At 43.8% G+C, this 22163-nt stretch overlaps 1 protein-coding gene across 5 annotated transcripts in view; it reads right to left on the reverse strand.

The window, feature by feature from the left end:
* Positions 1 to 789: 789 nt before the first annotated feature.
* Positions 790 to 22163, reverse strand: part of ppm1aa (protein phosphatase, Mg2+/Mn2+ dependent, 1Aa) — a 40672-nt gene continuing 19298 nt past the window's right edge. For 2 of the 5 annotated variants that reach the window (XM_086002861.1, XM_086002860.1), the window contains exons 5-6: positions 21008 to 21062; positions 4951 to 5040 (exon numbers count right to left, since the gene is read on the reverse strand). In XM_086002861.1, coding sequence (XP_085858987.1) covers positions 4993 to 5040; positions 21008 to 21062 — 103 coding nt within the window. In that variant the 3' untranslated portion in view covers positions 4951 to 4992. The other 3 variants (XM_086002864.1, XM_086002862.1, XM_086002863.1) reach the window with 3 other exon arrangements.

A 22163-nucleotide genomic window follows, 5' to 3' on the forward strand; every position in this document is an offset into this window, starting at 1 on the left:
CTTAAAAAAGACTATGCATCCATGGAAACGGTAGCATGGTGGTTATGTTACTGGACTAGTAATCTAGAGGCTTGGACTAATGATCCGGTGACATGAGTTCAAATCCCTCCACACAGCTGGGGAATTTAAATTCAGTTAATAAATAAATCTGGAATAAAAAGCTAGTATCCGTAACGGCGACCATGAAACTACCGGATTGTCGTAAAAGCTAATGTTCTAATTTTGTTTGCAATGTACCTGGTCTGGCCTATATGCGACTCCAGACCCACAGCAATGAGGTTGACTCTTAACTGCTTCTAATGGCCTAGCAAGCCACAAAGCAGCAGCTCACCACCACCTTCTCAAGGGTAACTAGGGATGGGCAATAAATGCTGGCCTTGCCAGTGACGTCCACATCCCATGAATGAATTTTTAAAAAACACCAAATAAAGCACAGGCAGGCCAAATACACCAAAATCTATTATTGCTCTTGATTCAACTATTAGGAGGTATGGAACAACCCAGGGTGATTGTGACTTTTCTTCCTTTCTCTTGGGCCAAGTGTCGATCCTCCAATTGATGCATTCAAGATCAGAAGCTCAGCAAATATACAAATATATTTGTATAAATAGCAAACTGCTTTGTATGCTACTTTGGTTTAGATTAGATGAACAGGTTAATTTTCTACAGCACAATTTTGTTTTTTGACATGTTTAAACGCAGTCTATAAAGATCCCAGGTCACAAACAAAATTGCTCGTCAACCCATTTATGCAATTTTCATGATTTAACTGTAGTAAAAACACAAATATAATGCAATTGCCTGACACTTTAATAAATGGCACCATTCTTCAGCCATAAATGTATTTCAAACTTCCACAATCTGCAAACACAACAATTCACAGGCATATGCAATTTGTTCAATTGACTCCAAACAAATAGTACAATCTCACAGTTAGGAACTAAATTCACACATTATTTCCTTTGGAGTTGGGATCAGTACATAATACAAAATATACAATTAACAAGCTTTTTGTAAACACTTAATCTTAATCTGGATTTCCAATAACAGTTTAATTGCTGTGAACAATAATGTACCAAGTATTGTTACACATTCTACACGTCAATCAATGTGTTCTAGTGTGTGAAACGGAATAGAAAATTTAAATTACTTCTCACGGATAGCGCAATTATTTTCTATGCTAAAGTAAACAGTTATTAAAATATTTTCCAATGCCGTTATCTTTTGATCCGAAAAAATATATATAAATGTGCGAGTGAAGGGAAGTCTAGCAGTATGTAGATGCTACCTGATAATGAACACTATAAACAAACAATATATCTACAGATAATGAATTTTTATGGCAATTCACAAGGTTTTCTTCTAAGACAGGCACAGCAAGTTTCAGACTTAAGTCAAACAGATGTATCATATAATCCCTTCTTTTGCAATGTGCTGGGACAAATGCTATCCTAGAACGTAGTAAGGCAAACTGGTGTGATTACAGTTACATTTTCTGACATCACGACATAAGCAACAGTGGGTAGGAAAGTTCATTTGTCTGACATTCATTACACAACAGTGAGCAAAGTCAATTCGCACTTGGTTTGTCCGAAAGACAACAATGCTTCAGATCAAATCTGCAACCGTTTAAAAACCTTGAAGCAAAGGATGAGCAAAGTTCAGAACTGGCTTGCCCTCTTAAAAGCAACAACCCTCAATTTTGGAAGTTTTTCAAATAAAACAGTATTTCTCCAACACTTGTGTAACAATGAAAATAAGAGTTATGATATTCCAATGAAAATTGTGATTCCAATCAATTATCCAAAATATTAAAATTAATTTTTAATTGAAACATAGCATGAATATTATAAGTAGAATAGACCATGAACAGTCTAGTGATCTACTGAATATCTCTTACTTGTGAAGCTGACCAAAACTTTCATGACTTGTCACTTGGGAGTTATCTGGTCAGCCTCACTTGAAGACATTTATTTCATCAGACTACCCAAAACACATCCTTCATTTAAAATTACAGGTCATTTTCTCGGACACAAGTATTCTTTCCAAACCATTCAAATTAGAAAATCCATTTTGGAGTAATTTGCTTTTAAAGTTTATTAGTGAGTAGTTTTATATTGCCAGCAATGTATATTTCATTAAGGATGCCAAAAATCAATCTTTACTTAAAATCACAAGTTTTAACTATTAAGAGAGCACTTTAAATACATATTAAGCTCATTAATCTTGCACATTAATACATGGCTTTATCATTTTCCACAAAAACCCATTAGATATTATTTCAGGAGCCATCTTTTTAATATTTATCTAATTTGTATTACTGCAAATTTCACAAATGAAGCAGATAGGTTAGAATTCACTAATGAAATACTATCCAACTTCACAATATTGCGACTGGATCTTTTGTTCCTTATATTGCGACTGGATCTTTTGTTCCTTAAATGGTGGGGTTGCTCTAATGGCACAGCATTGGACTCCATTCAGTCAGAGGGCTCGAGTTCAATACCCTGCCGAAATCCATCTCGGTGAGAAGAAAAATTGACTAAGTCAGGTCTGCACCACAGAATTACACAGATATAGCTGGCTGCCATTGAGAAGTCAGTGGCTTAGACCATCTTGCAATGCAAGAGAGGAAATATGGAACTGGGTGGCACCACTGACAACTTAATAAAGGAAAATGGGAGAGGACTCAGAGTAAAAGTTGCTTCTAAAGCAATTTCAGATTTTTAGTTTGATGTAAAATACTGTGAAGTAGCAATATTTAAGCAAAAGTAATGTTGCTTCATTACTTAGGGGGAAAAATTAGACACTACAACAAGTTCAAACATTTTGCTAATTTTTCCTTGTATTTGGGTTGAGAATTATAGCCACCGTGATAAAAACTTAAAAATCGTCAAGGACTGACTGCTGAACCTTTTATAATCAGGTGGCACTACACCAAAAATACATAAAAATAAAGCATTCATTTTACCATCGCTAGAATTCCATTCTGTTGAAGCTCTGTACAATGCAATTTTTAACCATGATGACTAAAAAAAAATTTCTTGCTATGATGAGATTGAAAGAAAATCCAATGTCACAATCTACATTTTAGTTCAGAACTGGAATACAGCTGGAAGCTCATTCGATACAGTCACTATGTATTAAACTGTCTGTTCACAGTGGTATATGGAAACCTGATCCAGTGTCATAACCAATTCCTTTCCATGTAGTTAAACCCACTGAACATGCAGATCTACCGCCAGACAACCTGTACCATCAAGCTGCATGTCCTCAGGACAATACACTTTAAATAAAACCTTCCCACCCTGAAATAGACCTCAATATTTTCTTCTGTTTAATCCTCTACTTTTGGAAAACAGTTAAAGAAAGATTTAGTACAATGAGAAAGTACTCCTGTTACCAAATAGTTGATTATAAAGCATTAAATACAAATAAACATTTAAAGCAATATTGAAAAATCTGCAATTACTTGGGACACAATCAAGCCTAAATTAATCCTGAAGTGTGTTATTTACCCTTTGCGGATATATTTAAAGGTTATTATATAATGCCATGGATTGTCAGATATTAATAAAGATTGGTTAATGAAGTGCAACAATGCATCCATTTCTCACTTTTACAGATTTTAGAAATGCATTCTTAGCATTGTATCATTAATACACAATAGAAAAGGAAACAAATAAAAGGTTTGATGATTACAGATCATGGTAACACTTAAAAGTTTTGTATATCAATGGGAAAAGTACTATGACACTCCAAAGCACAGCAATAAAGCAGCTCACTTCCTATCTCTGTGGTCACAAACTACCGTCCAGTGCTGGCTGGACAATCCAATCTACTGACCAATAATGCTACCAGCATTATCGTTCTTGGTGATCTGGATAAGTAGAATGACCTAGTGAAAGACCATCATCTCCTCGAAGGAAAAAAAAATCAAACCAAATGACCTTCACCACTACAGCCTGCATACCAATCAGCTGATACAGCAATATTGATGCTCAACTCAAACATCTGTGGCTTGGTCTTCTGTCCATTTAGCTGATGATAGATAAATGAAGGCTTAAGCCCATGAAGATAAATAAAGTAACATTTTAATTTTTGGAGGTGGGAAGGTGTCAAAGTGGAAAAGCAGCATTAAAATATACATTAAATAACTAACGGTTAGTATAAGTGAAAATCTCACATGTGGTAGATTTTTCATTTAACAGCAAGAACACAGGGCACTCTGCCATTTAATAATGTACACACCTTAGTTGGATTTTTCAAAATTAGAGACATGGCATTATATAATTCCGATTAATCACTTTCCCCAGCAGTGTAGTTTGCTTTTAAAAAGCCCATAGTAATGTGGATGTTATGATTCGAGTTTGATCTGTGGCATACTCAACATGTGAGCATTTATTTACGGCCTGCCAAACCCAAAATTAAAATTTTAGAGCATTCATACTCTCTGGTATTGGGACATAAGTTGAAGAGTAGCTTACCCAAGACTCAATTTAAAGAAGATTACAATTGCAACAAAAGTTCTTTGGGTGGAGGGGATTCTTCTTTAGATAAACCAAATACTTGGCTGCTACATTTGCACCAGAGAGGGACATCAGTTAGTTTTTCCATTCAATACACTTTGTAAGGAGGTCATATTCCATTAAATAGAAGCTTTTTAAAAAAAAAGACAAAATTGCACTTTTAATTCAACAAGATTAAATCAAACAATGCCCAATTTATAGTGGAAATAATTCGATCTTCTGTATTTTCGACCACCGTAAATAAATCAAATCCTGGGTGAATCATTGCTGGTTACTGAATTCTGGTATTGTATTCGCACCCTTTTTGAATTCCCTTCGCAAAAATCAAACAATGCTTTGCAGACTTGTGATTCACGAATATGCGATGGCCTTGGCTGTGGACGTATGCAAGCTTCCTGGTCGGCAGCTACCACATGTCATCTGGGGATGGAGGTTCCTTGATAAAGAAAAGAAGTATAACCCTTTAAAGTCTGGAGTGCCCAAAAGTGCAGAAATTTCTAGACAACCCAGACTGTAAAGAGTTAAGAACCATAATAACTTTGACTGAATTTATAGTTATTAAAATAGCACTCAAAACTTTTAAATATCGGTGGTAAATATTTAATATAAATTCCCAGTAGTTGCCAAAGCTCTTTCTAGTGGCTTTGGATTTTTAACAACTTCAGCCAAAGTCAACCTGTCCATTCTATTCTTGTTCTTACAATCACACAGTTTATTTCATACTACGGTGATCAAATTAGAACTAGCAGAATTGAGAGTAACTATTCTAAATTCCAAATTACAAAAACATTACTTTCTGGTATAATGAAACCTTTAAGTTTACACAATTTCTGGGGTATGAAAATTGTAGTTAAAAAGAATCTATTGCAATAGTATTTAAAATTCATAGGCAGTGTATCAACTCTAATGGCACAGGATTTGCCAGTTCTGAGGAGGCATCACACACCAGCAGAAATCTTTCTGGGAGGGGTAAACAGAGGGGGTGGGAAATCAGTAGGAAGGAAGTGAGAAAGGAGGATTAAAAAACCACACAACCGGTGAAACCAATATTGTGCTTCGGAAACATATACCCAGTCAGCTGATCACACAGCTAACAAAGCCGATAGTCCAGTCAATCCTTCCAGTTAAAGGAGTAAGCATTCACTAAGGAGACAGCTGTAAAGCTCCCACGTTGGCAACAGTCATCAGTTAATGGAGAAAGAGATCTGGGAGGGGTCCTGAGGGGGAAGGTATATAATATAGTACATCTGACTACTTAGTACATCTTGTTGCATCAATTTAATCTGAAGAGGTGAGAGCTCACTCCTGGAAACTATGTCCCTATCCCCTTCAATACAAGCGATGTGGCCCAAAACTTAAGTAATAAGATTATAAACAGATAATTGATGGGACTAACTTTGTTCTCCTTCCATTGGTTTAAGGCTATACAATCCCAAGAGACAGCAACAAGAAGAATATATCTTCAGACTTACTTGTTTGAGAGGGTAGGAGCCTGAAGTTTTATACTTCCTTTACACCACATCCACCAGCTCTGACAGCAGCTATGGAGGAAGTTGCAATTACACTACATACTCAGGTCAGTGTGGATGGGAGCTGGTAGAGATCAGTGCATGCTGGAGCAAACATGTACATAGTGTACTGCGTTCTGGCCTCCAACTGCCAGGGTAGATTTTACTGATTGAAAGCACTGATAAAAAGATGGGTTAAATGAAATGGGAGCATATCTAGGAGATGCTCCTGTTTGCACCAATATTATTCCAGATGGACGCTTTGTATTTGACTTTTGTCAAACAAGAGTGCCAAATGCACAGTATAAAGATAGCACGCTGTGACACAGGGGTATCACATAAGTAGTGGAAAATTTTATTCACTACTTCACCGGAGGCAAGTTACTTTCCAGGGAGCTGAAAATCAGAAGCAACCTACTCACCTGCAAAGAATCATAGAAATTTACAGCACAGAAGGAGGCCATTCAGCCCATCTTGTCCATGCCAGCCAACAAAGAGCTATCCAGGTGTGTGTGTATATTCCCCACCTCTAATCCTTCTTTGCTGCCTTCCAAATTGGCAATCCTTTGTGTGTAGCTCCTTCTTTACCCTCTTTCTAACACTCCATGAACACTAAAACTGTACTTCACATGCTAAAGTGAGGAATAGTAAAACATGCCAAGGCTTGAACTAAGGCCCTTTCAACTGACTAGATTCCTCCTGGACTCTTCAGGTTCTCAGATTGCCAATTGTGTGCAAGAAATGGAAATACAAAAGGGACTGAAGAGTAAGAGCAGAAAAAGAACAAGAGAAGAAGAGAGGAATAACAAATGATAAGCCATGAAATTGCAGCAATGGCCAGTCATACTTAGGAAAACAAAATCAAATCTTAGATGTCAATACTGCCACTTGAGAACTGGACATGTGGGGAACCCCCGTTTTATTTAGGGTTGTAAGCTTTGATGTTGCTTTAAATTTTCACTAATCTAACATGGCTCCAACCTCATAGCTCAGGTCATAACCTGCAATTTCTATTCCCTGTCCCAGAACTCAACCACATTGCATCAAAAAAAAGGTAGCCAAAACGTTATGTCCAGATCATAAAAACAACACAAAATAAGTTTGTTAGCCTAATTTTACTTTTTATGTAGTGGGGACATTAATTTAAGTTCAAGTTATAGCTTTTACCCATGGTTTCAAAAATAAATTGCTTCAAACAAGATTTTCCTGATACTATTTCACAATCTCTCAAATGGGCTTCAATTTCTGGTTTGGTTGACACGAGTCCAGTTGTGATCTGAGATTGGACAGGTTTTCCCCCCTTAAGGGGAAGAGTTGCTTGGTTCAACTTAATGCCTCCCAAATGGTGGCACAGCAGATTGACAACTGCCTGCATGAAGAACTGCAGGGGCTATTAAACATATTTCTATCCAATGATTGCACATTGGAGAAAATGGAAAAGAAAGCATTGGTTTTTCCAAACCCTACAAAGAGATCAGAATGGGAGGCAGAGTTATAAAGTGGCATGCCACAAGGAGGTCTTTTATTTGGAGGCAAGGAGTGGAGTTAAAAGGGAAGTTCAGTGTAAAAACAAGCTTTCACAGGCAAAGGTGGATAGGGGGAACTGGTTGTGCTACTGTTCAAGGAGGAAGCAGATAACTTGAAGAGTGTCATGGTGATTCATGGTGGTACAGAGCTTCCTTTCACCATGGGTATACAGTCTCTGCAGTGTGACAAAAATTAAGCAATTCTGTCTACATTAGAATATTTACTGATTTTTTTTTATTGGCCACAATACCCAGAGCTAATGCTGGTTTCTGCAAACTGTAACAACAACAACTTGTATTTATATAGCATCTTTAATGTAGTAAAATGTCCCAAGGCGCGTCGCAGGATTGTTATAAAACAAAATTTGACACGGAGCCACAAAGGGAGATATTAGGGCAGATGACCAAAAGCTTGCTCAAAGAGGTAGGTTTTAAGGAGCGTCTTAAAGGAGGAAAGAGAGGTAAGAAAGGCAGAGAGATTAATATACATTAGGCTGGGAAGCAATAAAAGGGTCATTTCAGATGCTTTATTCCTTTAGAAGCATTTCTTGGTACCTTGCTGTTTAGATATCATTCTATTAAATTTAGACAGCATGATACTTTGGGTAGAGTTGTATTTGAAATTTACTATAATGGCAGATGTATTTGTGTGGACAAATATTCTAAGTATTTGATAGCCTGTGAATGGTTGTTAATATAATGTAATTATAAGACAGCGTTGTCTAATGTTCTTTGTTTTCAGTGTTGTTTCAAAGGATGATGTTGAATGATTTATCAGGCTGACTTTACTTCAGAAGTCTGTCAGAGTATTTAAAGCCTGCAGAGACTGCGCTAGATCTGACTCGGTGGTAGTGCTCGCCACGTGCAGTGGATGACCATGTTTCAGGGATCAATTTTATGTTAAGAGATAGTGCAGGAGAGGAGTTTTGCTCTGATATTTCAATGATAGCACAGTCTGTAAAACTGAGTCCTACTCAGGCCCCCTCCCTAATCTCTTCCATCACATAAATTACATTGATGACCTTGTTGGAGCCACTTAATGCATTCACTCTGATCTTGAAAATGTCATTCAGTACAATTCTAATTTCTGCTCATCTCTCATCTTCGCATGGTTCATTTCTGGCCCTTTCCCGGATTTCTCTTTGTCCATCTCAGGTAATGGGGTTTCTATAGAGATGTACTACAAAGCCACCAACTCCCACAACTACCTGGATTATGCTCCTTCCCATCCTGTATCCTCTAATCATTTCATCCCTTTCTCTCTGTTTCAGTCTCTGTTGCATCTACTCCAAATGATTCCACGTTCGGCACCAGAGCTTCTGAAACATCCTCCTTCCTGCTCCGCTGAGGCTTTCTCTCAGCAATAGTTGACAAGCACCCTTGAACATATCCATACGATTTTCCATAACTCTGCTCTCATCCGCTCTCCTAATCTGCACAATCACCTGAACATTTCACCCATCGACATGATTCCACCAAGAAGCACAATTTCCCCTTTCCAGAGGGACCATTCTATCTGGGATAGAGCTTGTATATTTTAGAGGTAATAGTAGAAAAATGACGTGTGTGATGATAACTTGACATAAGCAAAAAGCATCATGGGTTAAATAAATAGTATAGTGTCTAAAACAGAATAAGCAGCCTGAGTAAGATAAGATAGCTGGTGTAGTATTCCTTTAGACAATAGATCCTTAGATGAGAATTGTATCACAAGAGTTTAGGGGGGAGAAATTCAGTTGGTTGCGCCACCCGTTAGCGCCTTAAGAGGGCGATAAGTGGAACGCGAACTAGCTAGCGCCCGGGCGCGGCGATACCTGCGCCTCTCGCGAACATTTAGCGGCAGCGCTAAACCGCAACGCCCGCTCAGCTGCGCATGCAGATCCTGACGTCATTTCAGAGTGCAACGCCCTTGGGGCGCCCCGGACCGGAAATTCAGTAGCGTCCCCCTCCTTTCCGCCTGTCACTCCCAACGACAGGTTGACTGGAATGGTTGCCAGTCGCTGTGGGGGCGCTATTTAAAGGGGGCTCTTCCTGGCTTCTTTGTGGTAGCCATTTTTGGACCACTCCTTCTGAGAGAGAGAGAGAGAGAGAGAGAGAGAGAGAGAGAGAGAGAGAGAGAGAGAGAGAGAGATTTGTAGAGAGACAAAGGGAGAGAGATTTCTGCATTGAGTCAGCGCTCGCTGAGGTACTTTTGGCTTCTGACCAGAACTTTGTAGTTGCTTTGCTTTTTCACCGGCATAACTTTGAGTGGCCACATACTATGGGGGCTGCAATGGATGGGAATGTCGTGCTTCTCCATTACATTGAGAGGGCACAGTGACGCAGAGAGAGAGTGGCAATCATGGCCAGGCGGAGGAGGGCCAACAGGCGTCGGCACACGAGACCTTACGCTCCCTGGGTTTTCCGCCAACAGTTCTCATACATCAATATATCTGAGGAGCAGTGTTTTCAGAGGCTGCGATTCAGCAAGGAGGTGGTCACTGAGCTCTGCCACCTGCTTCAGCCAGATCTGCAGCCTCAACTGAGGAGCAGGACGTATCTGTCGGTGGCAGTGAAGGTAACAGTGCCTGTCAACTTCTATGCCACCAGCTCCTTTCAATCCGCTACTGGGGACATTGCCAATATCTCCCAGTTCGCAGTGCATTGCTGCATCCGTCAAGTCATGAATGCCCTCTTTAAAAAGGAGACGACAGTACATCTCCTTCCCCATGACCCCGGACAAGCAGCAAGAGCACGCAATGGGCTTTGCAAGAATAGCAGGCTTCCCCATGGTGCAGGGCGCCACTGACTGCACGCATGTGGCTTTGTGGGCGCCGCAAGAGAATGCCGAGGATTTCCGCAACCGAAAGGGGTTCCATTCGTTGAACGTCCAGTTGGTCTGTGACCACAGACAGCTGATACTCGCGGTCAATGCCCGCTTTCCAGGCAGCAGCCACGACACCTTCATCCTGCACCAGACTTCTGTGGCAGCCCTTTGAGGCCCCGGCTCACCCAGGAGGCTGGCTTCTCGGGGACAAGGGCTATGCTCTGTGCACCTGGCTGATGACCCTGCTCCGTTCGCCCAGCACCCCTGCTGAAGAATGATACGATAAGAGCCATCAAGCTACTAGGAACATCGTTGAGCACACAATCGGCGTGCTCAAGCAACGGTTCCGCTGTCTGGACCATTCCGGAGGAGCCGTTCAGTACTCACCTGAGCGAGTCTCCCACTTTGTTGTGGTGTGCTGCATGCTGCATAACCTGGCAATCCTCAGGACTCAGCCAATGCCACCAGACATTGGAGCACCAGCAGAGGAGGAGGAGGAGCAGCAGCACCAAGACGGGAGGGAGGCACAAAGTGCAAGGGCCGTCCGTCAGCGGCTTATAGCAAGTCGCTTCTAGGCCCCCTCTGAGGGAATGGCTTCTGCCATTCAAAGAACCTGAATGGAACCGTTCCGCAACCCCTGAGCCGGTCAAGGCAGCAATTAGTTCAAAGAGCAAACATGCACATTCTGAATAAAGACACTTCTTTATTTAACAAACTGTGTACCCTTCCCGCATGACAAAGTAATAGAAAGAAACCCCCCAAAAAAGTCAGTCACATAACTGGCTCTCACAACCTGGAGGCAATGGCCAAAACAGTAACAAAAATATGACCACGATCCTCGGCCTTCAATAAAACAAACATCATTTTGCCACACCTCCTACTTTTTGCCCTTCGAGGGTGATCTGCTTCGCTTGCGAGATTGGCCCCTTCCCACCCTGCAGCTCCTCCGTAATGGGACCCCAGTGGCTGCAGCAAGGCTGGGGGAAGGCTGCTGAGTGTCAGAAACTGAGACTGCAGATGCCCTTGAGGGACAGCCTGGACCAGCTCTGGGCCTGGAGGGCCCGGCTGCTGACTGCTCCAACTCTGCATGGGCGGCAGCAGTCTGTCCTACAGGTGGTGGCAGCTGCAGTGGAGAAGTGACAGTGTTGGCAGCAGGAATGCTGTCATCCTGAGAGAGGACAGCAACTCCCTGTTCGGCCAATACACTGGCACTCCCACGGGGCAGCACTGCAGCATGCGGAGCAATCTGCTGAAGCACAGATTGCTGGCCTGCTGCGGCGTGGTGAGGGCCCCAGGGAATCCTGCCCGATCCAGCGAGGGTGGCAGCAGTCAGTGCTCGTGTGGCCTCAATCTGCGCCTGCATGAGACCAGCCACTGACTGCATTGCAGCACTTAGCAATTGCGTGGCAGCCGCCTGTGCTGCGCAGACGTCCTGGACAATCCTTGCCTGTGCTGCGCCGACGTCCTGGACAATCCTTGCCTGTGCTGCACCGACGTCCTGGACAATCCTTGCCTGTGCTGCGCCGAAGTCCTGGACAATCCTTGCCTGTGCTGCACCGACGTCCTGGACAATCCTTGCCTGTGCTGCACCGACGTCCTGGACACTCCTTGCCTGTGCTGCGCCGACGTCCTGGACAATCCTTGCCTGTGCTGCACCGAAGTCCTGGACAATCCTTGCTTGTGCTGCGCCGACGTCCTGGACAATCCTTGCCTGTGCTGCACCGACGTCCTGGACACTCCTTGCCTGTGCTGCGCCAACGTCCTGGACAATCCTTGCCTGTGCTGCGCCGACGTCCTGGACAATCCTTGCCTGTGCTGCACCGACGTCCTGGACAATCCTTGCCTGTGCTGCGCCGAAGTCCTGGACAATCCTTGCTTGTGCTGCACCGACGTCCTGGACAATCCTTGCCTGTGCTGCGCCGACGTCCTGGACAATCCTTGCCTGTGCTGCGCCGACGTCCTGGACACTCCTTGCCTGTGCTGCGCCGACGTCCTGGACAATCCTTGCCTGTGCTGCGCCGACGTCCTGGACAATCCTTGCCTGTGCTGTGCCGACGTCCTGGACAATCCTTGCCTGTGCTGCGCCGACGTCCTGGACAATCCTTGCCTGTGCTGCGCCGACGTCCTGGACACTCCTTGCCTGTGCTGCACCGACGTCCTGGACAATCCTTGCCTGTGCTGCACCGACGTCCTGGACAATCCTTGCCTGTGCTGCGCCGACGTCCTGGACAATCCTTGCCTATGCTGCACCGACGTCCTGGACACTCCTTGCCCGTGCTGCGCCGAAGTCCTGGACAATCCTTGCCTTTGCTGCGCCGAAGTCCTGGACACTCCTTGGGAGTGACTCAATGGAATCTGGCGTCCTTGCCACTGCAGCCATGAGCTCAGTGTGCCTGTGCTCCGCCTGGGCGCTCATTTCAGCGAGGAGCCGCACCTCTTCTGCGCTCATTGTAGCAGGACTCGAGGCCAGACTCTCCCTCCGGGGAGAAGGCCGCCGAGCTTCCCTACCCCCCTCGTGTTGCTGCAGCCCGCTGGGCCCCGGAGCTTCACCCTCCTCAGACCATTCCCCCCTGCTCCCCTCCAGGGAAGGCGTGTCCCCATTATGGCCATGGGCTGCCTCGGCTGAGGGTGGCACTGATGGTCCGGCTTCCTCCTCGTCGTCACCTTCAGAATCACTCACAGTGGCAGCTTGAGGGCCTGCCTCCTCACCTGGTGAATCAGCATCTGAAAGCAGGGAAGTACAAGAGTGGCTTTAGCATGAGGACAGGGTGGCAGCAAGGGAGGCATGAGTGCTGCAATGTACTGATTTGGCTCGAAAGTGGCAAAGGATGCTGGTGTGAGGAACAAGTGGAAGGAGAGAAGTCAAAAAGGTGATGACCTTACCATTGCTGTCCATAACGGGGTCGGCATTTCCGGTGGCGACGGGGCCAATCATCCGGCCTGCCATAATCCGTTGGACTCGCTGCTCCAGATCGGTCAGGGCTTGAAGGTGAGGCCGGCCTCCCCCGGTCCGTTGCTGCTGCCTCCTATTATGCGCCAGCTTGCCCTGCAAGAGAAAGGACGGGCTCCGAGTACAGTGTGCAGCCCTGATCTTGGCTGCACTGCCTCCCATGGTCAAATAGCCCTTACAGTGTGCAAAGTGCTGAATGTGCGTGAGAGTTTCCTGAAAGGGCCATAGGTGTTGGATGAGGGCTGGGCATTGGGGCTTTCAGGACCCTTTGGCCATAAAGTGAGGTCGACATGCAGGGATGAAGAGGATTCTGAAAAGGGCACTCACCCTGACGACCCGAGTGAGGTCGTTGAACTTCTTCCTGCATTGCACAGGGGTCCTAGGCACCATGCCGCTGGAGGTCACTCTGAGCCACCTCCCTCCAAGCTTTTCGATAGTCGCTGGGCAGCGGCCTCCTGCCACTGTCCGGGTACAGGAGAGATCGCCTGCGCTCCACTGCGCCAACCAGAGCCTCCAAGGCCCACTCGCTGAACCGCTGCGCTCGCTCCCTGGCCCTCTCCATGGTCCTTGGCTTAAGTACGTGGCAACAGGTCTGTCCAGGCCAAGATTCAGGGCTCCGATGCGCAGGGTGTGGCTGAAATTCAAGATCGACCCTCCCCTTTAAGAGCTGACCGGCGCCAGCGTGTCTGTGTGCAATCGCTAACTGGCCACACTTGCGCTGCGCCCGCCCTCAGAGGTAGCGCCTCACTCCTCTGGCTTAGCGCCTTAAGACAGTCGCGCAGCGCCTGTTTTAGCACTCCAAGCACCTCCTGGGGCGAAGGAGGCCAATTTAGCAGTAGGTGGCGATAATTTGCGCCGGGCGCAAAATTTGCCGCCCGGCCGATACTTACACCCAAAACGGGGTGATACCGAATGTCTCCCCCTCGGAGTGTACAAATTTAAAATAGGTAAGCGAGGTTACCATGGATACAGAAGTATAGTGGGAAAATGCTGAACGGAGCAACCTTGGAGAATCTGTTAATCTTATATTTCTTAATAAGCTGCTGGCGCTAGACTCTCGAACCTATTAATTGATAAGACAAGGCGCTAGCCAGAATCTTACTCGGCTGTTGCTTCCTCCACCAATCGAGCTCCCTTTCCTTGGCACTTTACTGTGTAACTTCTTTCCATACTATTGTACAGGGTCCCAAACACTCCTTCCATGTAAAGGAATTTACTTCAATTTAGAAAACTATATTTGTTGTTCACGCTATAGTCCTTTAACACTAAGTGAGCCAAACACAGATTGCTTTGATCAGCAAATGCTTTGCTGACACATCAGTTCCATCCCCAAATGTGACTCACCACTTCAATTTTCATTCCCTTTCTGACCTGAGTCCTTGTCCTCATTCATTCAACCAATTTCAACACAAGCTTCAGGAACTGTATCGCCTCTTCTCTTACACACTCTGCAACCCCCTAGTCAGTGGTGGGAAAACTATTAATTCTCACTTGGAGAAGCATGGATTTGCTGAAGGCAGATCTTGTCTGACTAACCTGATTGAGTTCTTTGATGAAGTAGCAAGAGAGGATTGATGAAGGTAGTGCAGTAGACGTTGTATATATGGACTTTCAAAAGACATTTTGAAAGTACCACATAACCTTATTTGTAAAATAGAAGCATGTGGTATTGAAGGGATGTTGGCAACTTGGGTACAGCATCGGACCTAGGAGTGAGCAGCGAGGTCAGGAGGAGGAGCTATAACCCGGCAGCGACCAGAGGCCCGAGTACAGCATCGGACCTAGGAGTGAGCAGCGAGGTCAGGAGGAGGAGCTATAACCCGGCAGCGACCAGAGGCCCGAGTACAGCATCGGACCTAGGAGTGAGCAGCGAGGTCAGGAGGAGGAGCTATAACCCGGCAGCGACCAGAGGCCCGAGTACAGCATCGGACCTAGGAGTGAGCAGCGAGGTCAGGAGGAGCTATAACCCGGCAGCGACCAGAGGCATACCAAATCAACAGCAGAGGAGAGAGGTAAAAAATAATCCAAGAGTGACGTCACCAGGAAGCAGGTAAGTGATTGGTTGGATTGGTTGGTGAGTATTTCTTCTTTTTATTACAAGCTTAAATTCGGCGGTTTTTTTCTAGGGTCTGTGCTGTAAGGGAGACAGTTGGTTAACCATTAAACTGGTGTAATTTAGAGGGATTGATTTAATTTAAATCCAATTAATTAAATAAAAAAATATATAATTAATTACATAGAATGGAGCAGATGATGTGTTACTGTTGCGAGATGTGGGAGCCGGTAGACCCCATTGAGGCTAACGGTGATTACATCTGTGACAAGTGTCTGCTGCTACAGGATCTCCAGCTCCGTGTTGATGAGCTGGAGTCTGAGCTTCAGATACTGCGACACATCAGGGAGGGGGAGAAGTACCTGGACTCTGTGTATCAGGAGGTGGTCACACCTATGAAGTTAATTAATTCAGATGTAGCCCATGGTCAGGGACAGGACGGTGTGACTACGAGTGAGGCAGGTACAGGGATCCAGAAGGTAGTGTTGGAGGAGCCGCAGCCCTTGCTCTTGTCCAACAGGTTCGAGCTTCTTACTCCCTGTGGGGACGGAAGCAGGGGCTGCAGGGAGGATGAGCAACTTGGCCACAGCACCGTGGAGAGGGGGGCCCATTCAAGAGGGGGGAGTAAATAGAAATGTTGTAGTGGTAGGGGATAGTATTATTAGGGGGATAGATAGAGTTCTCTGCAGCCAAGAGAGAGAGTCCCGTAGGCTGTGTTGCCTACCCGGTGCCAGGGTTAAGGACATCTCCTCTGGGCTGGAGAGAAACTTGGAGTGGGAGGGGGAGGATCCAGTTGTCGTGGTCCATGTTGGTACCAACGACATAGATAGGACAAGGAAGGAGGTTCTGCTGAGGGAGTTTGAGCAGCTAGGGGCCAAATTAAAAAGCAGAAGCACAAGGGTAATAATCTCTGGATTATTACCTGAGCCATGAGCGAATTTGGCTAGGACAAATAAAATAAGAGAGTTAAATGCGTGGCTCAAAGACTGGTGTGGGAGAAATGGGTTTTGCTTCCTGGGACACTGGCACCAGTACTGGGACAGGGGGGAGCTGTTCCGTTGGGACGGGCTTCACTTGGCCAGTGCTGGGACGAGAGTCCTGGCGGATCATATAACTAGGGCTGTAGAGAGGGCTTTAAACTAACTAGTGGGGGGGAGCTTCCAAGAGAACAAATAATAAAAATGACAAGAGAAGGTCAAAGACTTAGGTAGCAGTGGGGAAATTAAAAACCAGAGCGTGTCAGGAAGGGGCAGAAGGTATGGAGTAAAAGGTAAAGTAATAAAAAGGGCAAAAGCAGGAACTAAGTGTCACAAAACATATTTGAAAGTTCTCTATCTGAATGCACGTAGCATTCGTAACAAAATAGACGAGTTAAAGGCACAAATAGCTACATATGGGTATGATCTTGTGGCCATTACAGAAACATGGCTACAGGGTGACAATGCCTGGGAATTAAACATACCAGGTTATTTAACAATCAGGAAGGACAGGCAGGAAGGAAGGGGAGGTGGGGTGGCTATGTTAATAAAGGAAGGAATCACTGATACAGAGAAATGATATTGGGTCAAAAGATCAGGATAATGAAACAGTTTGGGTGGAGATAAGGAATAATAAGGGGAAAAAAACACTAGTGGGCGTAGTATATAAGCCTCCGAACAGTCGCAACTCGGTTGGACGGAGTATCAATCAGGGAATAGTTGAGGCTTGTAATAAGGGAACATCTATAATTATGGGGGATTTTAACTATCATATAAATTGGACGAATCAAATTGGGCAGGGCTGCCTTGAGGATGAGTTTATTGAGTGTATTAGGGATGGGTTTCTTGAGCAGTATGTAACTGAACCAACCAGGGGGCAAGCAACCTTAGATCTGGTCCTGTGTAACGAGACAGGATTAATTAAAAATGTCCTAGTAAAGGATCCCCTTGGAATGAGTGACCATAACATGGTTGAATTCCATATTCAGTTAGAGGGTGAGGAGGTTGTATCTCAAACAAGCGTGCTAAGCTTGAATAAAGGAGACTATGAAGGTATGAGAGCGGAATTGAGTAAAGTGGATTGGGAAAATAGGTTAAAGGATAAGACGATACATGATCAGTGGTGTACATTTAAGGAGTTATTTTACAACTTCCAAAAAAAGTACATTCCACTGTGAAAAAAAGGGTGTAAAAGAAAAGACAGCCATCTGTGGCTAAGTAAAGAAATTAAGGATAGTATTCGACTAAAAACAAGGGCATATAAGGTAGCCAAATCTAGTGGGAGGATAGAGGATTGGGAAAACTTTAAAAGACAGCAAAAAATAACAAAAAGATTGATTAAGAAAGGGAAGATAGATTATGAAAGTAAATTAGCAAAAAATATAAAGACAGATAGTAAGAGTTTTTATAGTTATATAAAAAGAAAAAGGGTGGCTAAAGTAAATGTTGGTCCCTTAGAGGATGAGACCGGGAAATTAATGGTGGGAAATATGGAGATGGCAAAAACACTGAATGAATATTTTGTATCAGTCTTTACAGTAGAGGACACCAAGAATATCCCAACACTTGACAAGCAGGGGGCTATGGGGAGGAGATAAACACGATCAAAATCACTAAGGAAGTGGTACTCGGTAAAATAATGGGACTCAAGGCGGATAAATCACCTGGACCTGATGGCTTACATCCTAGGGTCTTGAGGGAAGTGGCGGTAGGGATTGTGGATGCATTGGTAATAATCTTCCAAAACTCCCTGGACTCAGCAAAGGTCCCGGCAGACTGGAAAACTGCTAATGTAACACCCTTATTTAAAAAGGGCAGCAGGCAGAAGGCTGGAAACTATAGACCGGTTAGCCTAACATCTGTGGTAGGTAAAATTTTGGAGTCCATTATTAAGGAGACAGTAACAAGACATTTGGATAATCATAATTTAATAAGACAAAGTCAGCATGGTTTTATGAAGGGGAAGTCATGTTTGACAAATTTGCTGGAGTTCTTTGAGGAAGTAACATATTAGGGTGGATAAAGGTGAACCAGTGGACGTAGTGTATTTAGACTTCCAAAAGGCATTTGACAAGGTGCCACACAAAAGATTATTGCTTAAGATAAAAAATCACGGGATTGGGGGTAATATTCTGGCATGGATAGAGGATTGGCTATCTAACAGAAGACAGAGAGTTGGGATAAATGGTTCATTCTCAGACTGGCAATCAGTAACCAGTGGTGTTCCGCAGGGGTCAGTGCTGGGTCCCCAACTCTTTACAATCTATATTAACGATTTGGAGGAGGGGACCGAGTGTAACACATCAAAGTTTGCAGATGATACTAAGATGGGAGGGAAAGTAGTGAGTGAGGAGGACATAAAAAACCTGCAAGGGGACATAGACAGGCTAAGTAAGTGGGCAGAGATTTGGCAGATGGAATAAAATACTGGAAAGTGTGAGGTTATGCACTTTGGCAGGAAAAATCGTAGAGCAAGTTATTATCTTAATGGCAAGAAACTTGAAAGTACTGAAGTACAAAGGGATCTGGGGGTCCTGGTGCACGAAACTCAAAAGGTTAGTATGCAGGTGCAGCAAGTGATTAAGAAGGCCAATGGAATGTTGGCTTTCATTGCTAGGGGGATAGAATATAAAAATAGGGAGGTATTGCTTCAGTTGTACAAGGTATTGGTGAGACCGCACCTGGAATACTGCATACAGTTTTGGTGTCCATACTTAAGAAAGGACATACTTGCTCTCGAGTCAGTACAAAGAAGGTTCATTCGATTAATCCCGGGGATGAGGGGATGGACATATGAGGAGAGGTTGAGTAGATTGGGACTCTACTCATTGGAGTTCAGAAGAATGAGAGGCGATCTTATTGAAACATATAAGATTATGAAGGGGTTGGATCGGGTGGATGCAGGGAGGATGTTCCAGATGATGGGTGAAACTAGAACTAGGGGGCATAGTCTTAGAATAAGGGGCTGCTCTTTCAAAACTGAGATGAGGAGGAACTACTTCACTCAGAGGGTGGTAGGTCCATGGAATATGCTGCCCCAAAAAGCTGTCGAAGCTACATCATTACATAAATTTAAAACAGAAATAGACAGTTTCCTAGAAGAAAAGGGAATTAAGGGTTACGGGGAGCAGGCAGGAATTTGGACATGAGTCTAGGTTCGGATAGGTCATGGCCCTGTGGGTAGCGGAGCGGGCCCAGGGGCCGTGTAGCCTGATCCTGCTCCTGTTTCGTGTGTCTAATTCTGTTAGATTCAGGAGATAGTCCTGTCATAGTGGATTGGCGGTTAGGATCAGATCAGCCATGATCTTATTGAATGGCGGCACAGGCTCGAGGGGCCAATTGGCCTGCTCCTGCTCCTATTTCTTATGTTCTTATGTAATTGGCTATGTGACAGGAGGCAGAGAGTAGTGGTGAATAGATGTTTTTCTGACTGGAGGGAAGTATGCAGTGGGGTCTCCTGGTGATCAGAATTAGGACCATTGCTTTTCTTGTTATATATAAATGACCTGGACTTGGGTATAGGGAGTACAATTTCAAAGTTTGCAGATGATACAATACTTGGCAACATAGTAAATAGTGAGCAGGATAATAGCAGACTTCAGGAGGACATAGACAGACTGGTGAAATGGGCAGACACACGGCAGATACAATTTAATGCGGAGAAGTGTGAAGTGATGCACTTTGTGAGGAACAACATGGGGAGGCAGTATAATCTAAATGGTACCATTTTGAAGGTGGGGGGGGGGGGGGGGGTGCGAGAGCAGAGGGACCTGGGAGGTTAAGAAAGTGTATAGGATACTTGGCTTTGTAAATAGGGGCATTGAATACAAAAACAAGGAAGTCATGCTAAACCTCTACAAATCGCTGGTTAAGCCTCAGCTGGAGTACTGTTTACAATTCTGGGCACCATACTTCAGGAAAGATGTCATAACCTTGGAGAGGGTACAGAGGAGGTTTACCAGGATGATGCCAGGGATGAGTGTTCAGTTATGTGGAGAGATTGGAAAAGCTGGGATTGTTCTCCTTAGAGCAGGGAAGGTTAAGGGGAGACCTAACAGAGGTATTCAAAATTATGAGGGGTTTTGTTAGAGCAAGTTGGGAGAAGCTGTTTCCTCTGGCGAGTGGGTCAGTAACCAGAGGTTACTGGAGGGGAAATTAGGAGAATTTTCTTCACACAGAGGATTGTTAAAATTTGGAACGCATTACCTGTAAAGTTGGTGGAATCCGATTCCATAGGAACTTTCAAAAGGCAATTGAACTTGTACTTGGAGGACTAATTTGCAGTGTTATGGGGAAAAAGCTGGGGTGTGGGACGAAAGTGGACAGCTCTTTCAAAGAGCTGGCACAGGCACGACAGTCCGAATGGCCTCCTTCTGGGCTGCAATATTCTATGCTTTAGCAGTGTCTTTTTATTGATACTAACGTGAAAAAGTGGTATTTCAGCAATACAGAAGTACCATTGCTAATAATGGTGGGTTTTCAGTCCAGAAACAATTTTGTCTTAAGAATAAAGGCTCAGAATTTCTATCATAATGCTACTATCATCTATTGGTTCCAGGCATACAATAAAGGGGTTCACTCTGTTACGATTATGTAAGTTGCCTAAATAGAAATGATAAACATTAAGGCCATTTATGTTAGAAAGTATGGTTACTCACAGTGTCGGCCCTATAGGGATTCAGTCTGTTGTAAACTGCTTCAATAACACTCCGCCTAAAAGTAAATAAAAACAGAAAAGTTAGAACTCAAAATTGATTTTTCATATGCATATTCAAATTGATGTTGAATTAAAACAGATATACAGGAAACTTCGCGATATCCGGCACCGACGGGACCAGCGTGATGCCGATCTATGAAAACTTCCGGACAGACCAGCGCTAATGTTGAAGGATACGGAGGTTTTCATCTCCGTATCTGACAACAAACACTGTTGCTTAGCAACAGCTTGTAAACAGTCGGCCCGTACCTTGGAAGCATCTCTGTAGCTTAGCAACAGCTTCAGAGAGGCTTTCCAGAGACTGACTGTTTACAAAAATGCTAGAAGAAAAAAAACCTAACAAAACGGCTGCTGATTTCTGCCGTTAGATCGAGGTTTCCGGACATACAACCTCCGGATAAACCAAAGTTTCCTGTATATTAGTAAAATAAATGATTTGAAGTTGCAGAATGATTTGTAATTCATTTCTTAAAATTAAGACTTCAATGAATCATCCAGAACTTTTTAATTTGACTTCACGCAACCTGTAGGCTTCAGCTATAACCAAAAGAAAGGATGACAGTACTGCACATATGACAGTATTATCAATTCAAAAATTCCTGAATATTTCAAAAATAAATACTCTCACCATTCAGAATGTTTTCTTCAGTTCACTGGCAAGTCAATTCCTTGATTTCAGAAATGCTCAAAATGGCGCATCAGCTTTATCAAAACTTATTGAAGTGTGTAACACTTAGATGGTTCTATACTAGTGAGAGCACTTTAATTTTATAAAATTCACATTGAAGAGTCATTCACCAATTATTATAGAGCACTAGACGATTGAACGATCAAATAGGTTTGCAATAAAGTTAAATGATGATAGTAAATGAAAACACCACTTACTTTTGATTGTCACAGGAGGAGCTGTACGTACAGCTCCACTTTTAGTTGCCTTTGTGTGGCAAACCATATTCACTTCACAATTTTATTCCGTTTTTTTAATCTTCATAAATTGCAACAGTAAGTTAGTTTTCAATGGGGAATGGCTTACGGATAAATGCTCCACACAAATTGACATACAAAGTCAAATTGGTTTTCAACAAAGTTCACACAAG

This window comes from Somniosus microcephalus, chromosome 12 (assembly GCF_052327205.1).
Source record: "Somniosus microcephalus isolate GS21.2 chromosome 12, FLI_Smic_1.0, whole genome shotgun sequence".
NCBI lineage: Eukaryota > Metazoa > Chordata > Chondrichthyes > Squaliformes > Somniosidae > Somniosus > Somniosus microcephalus.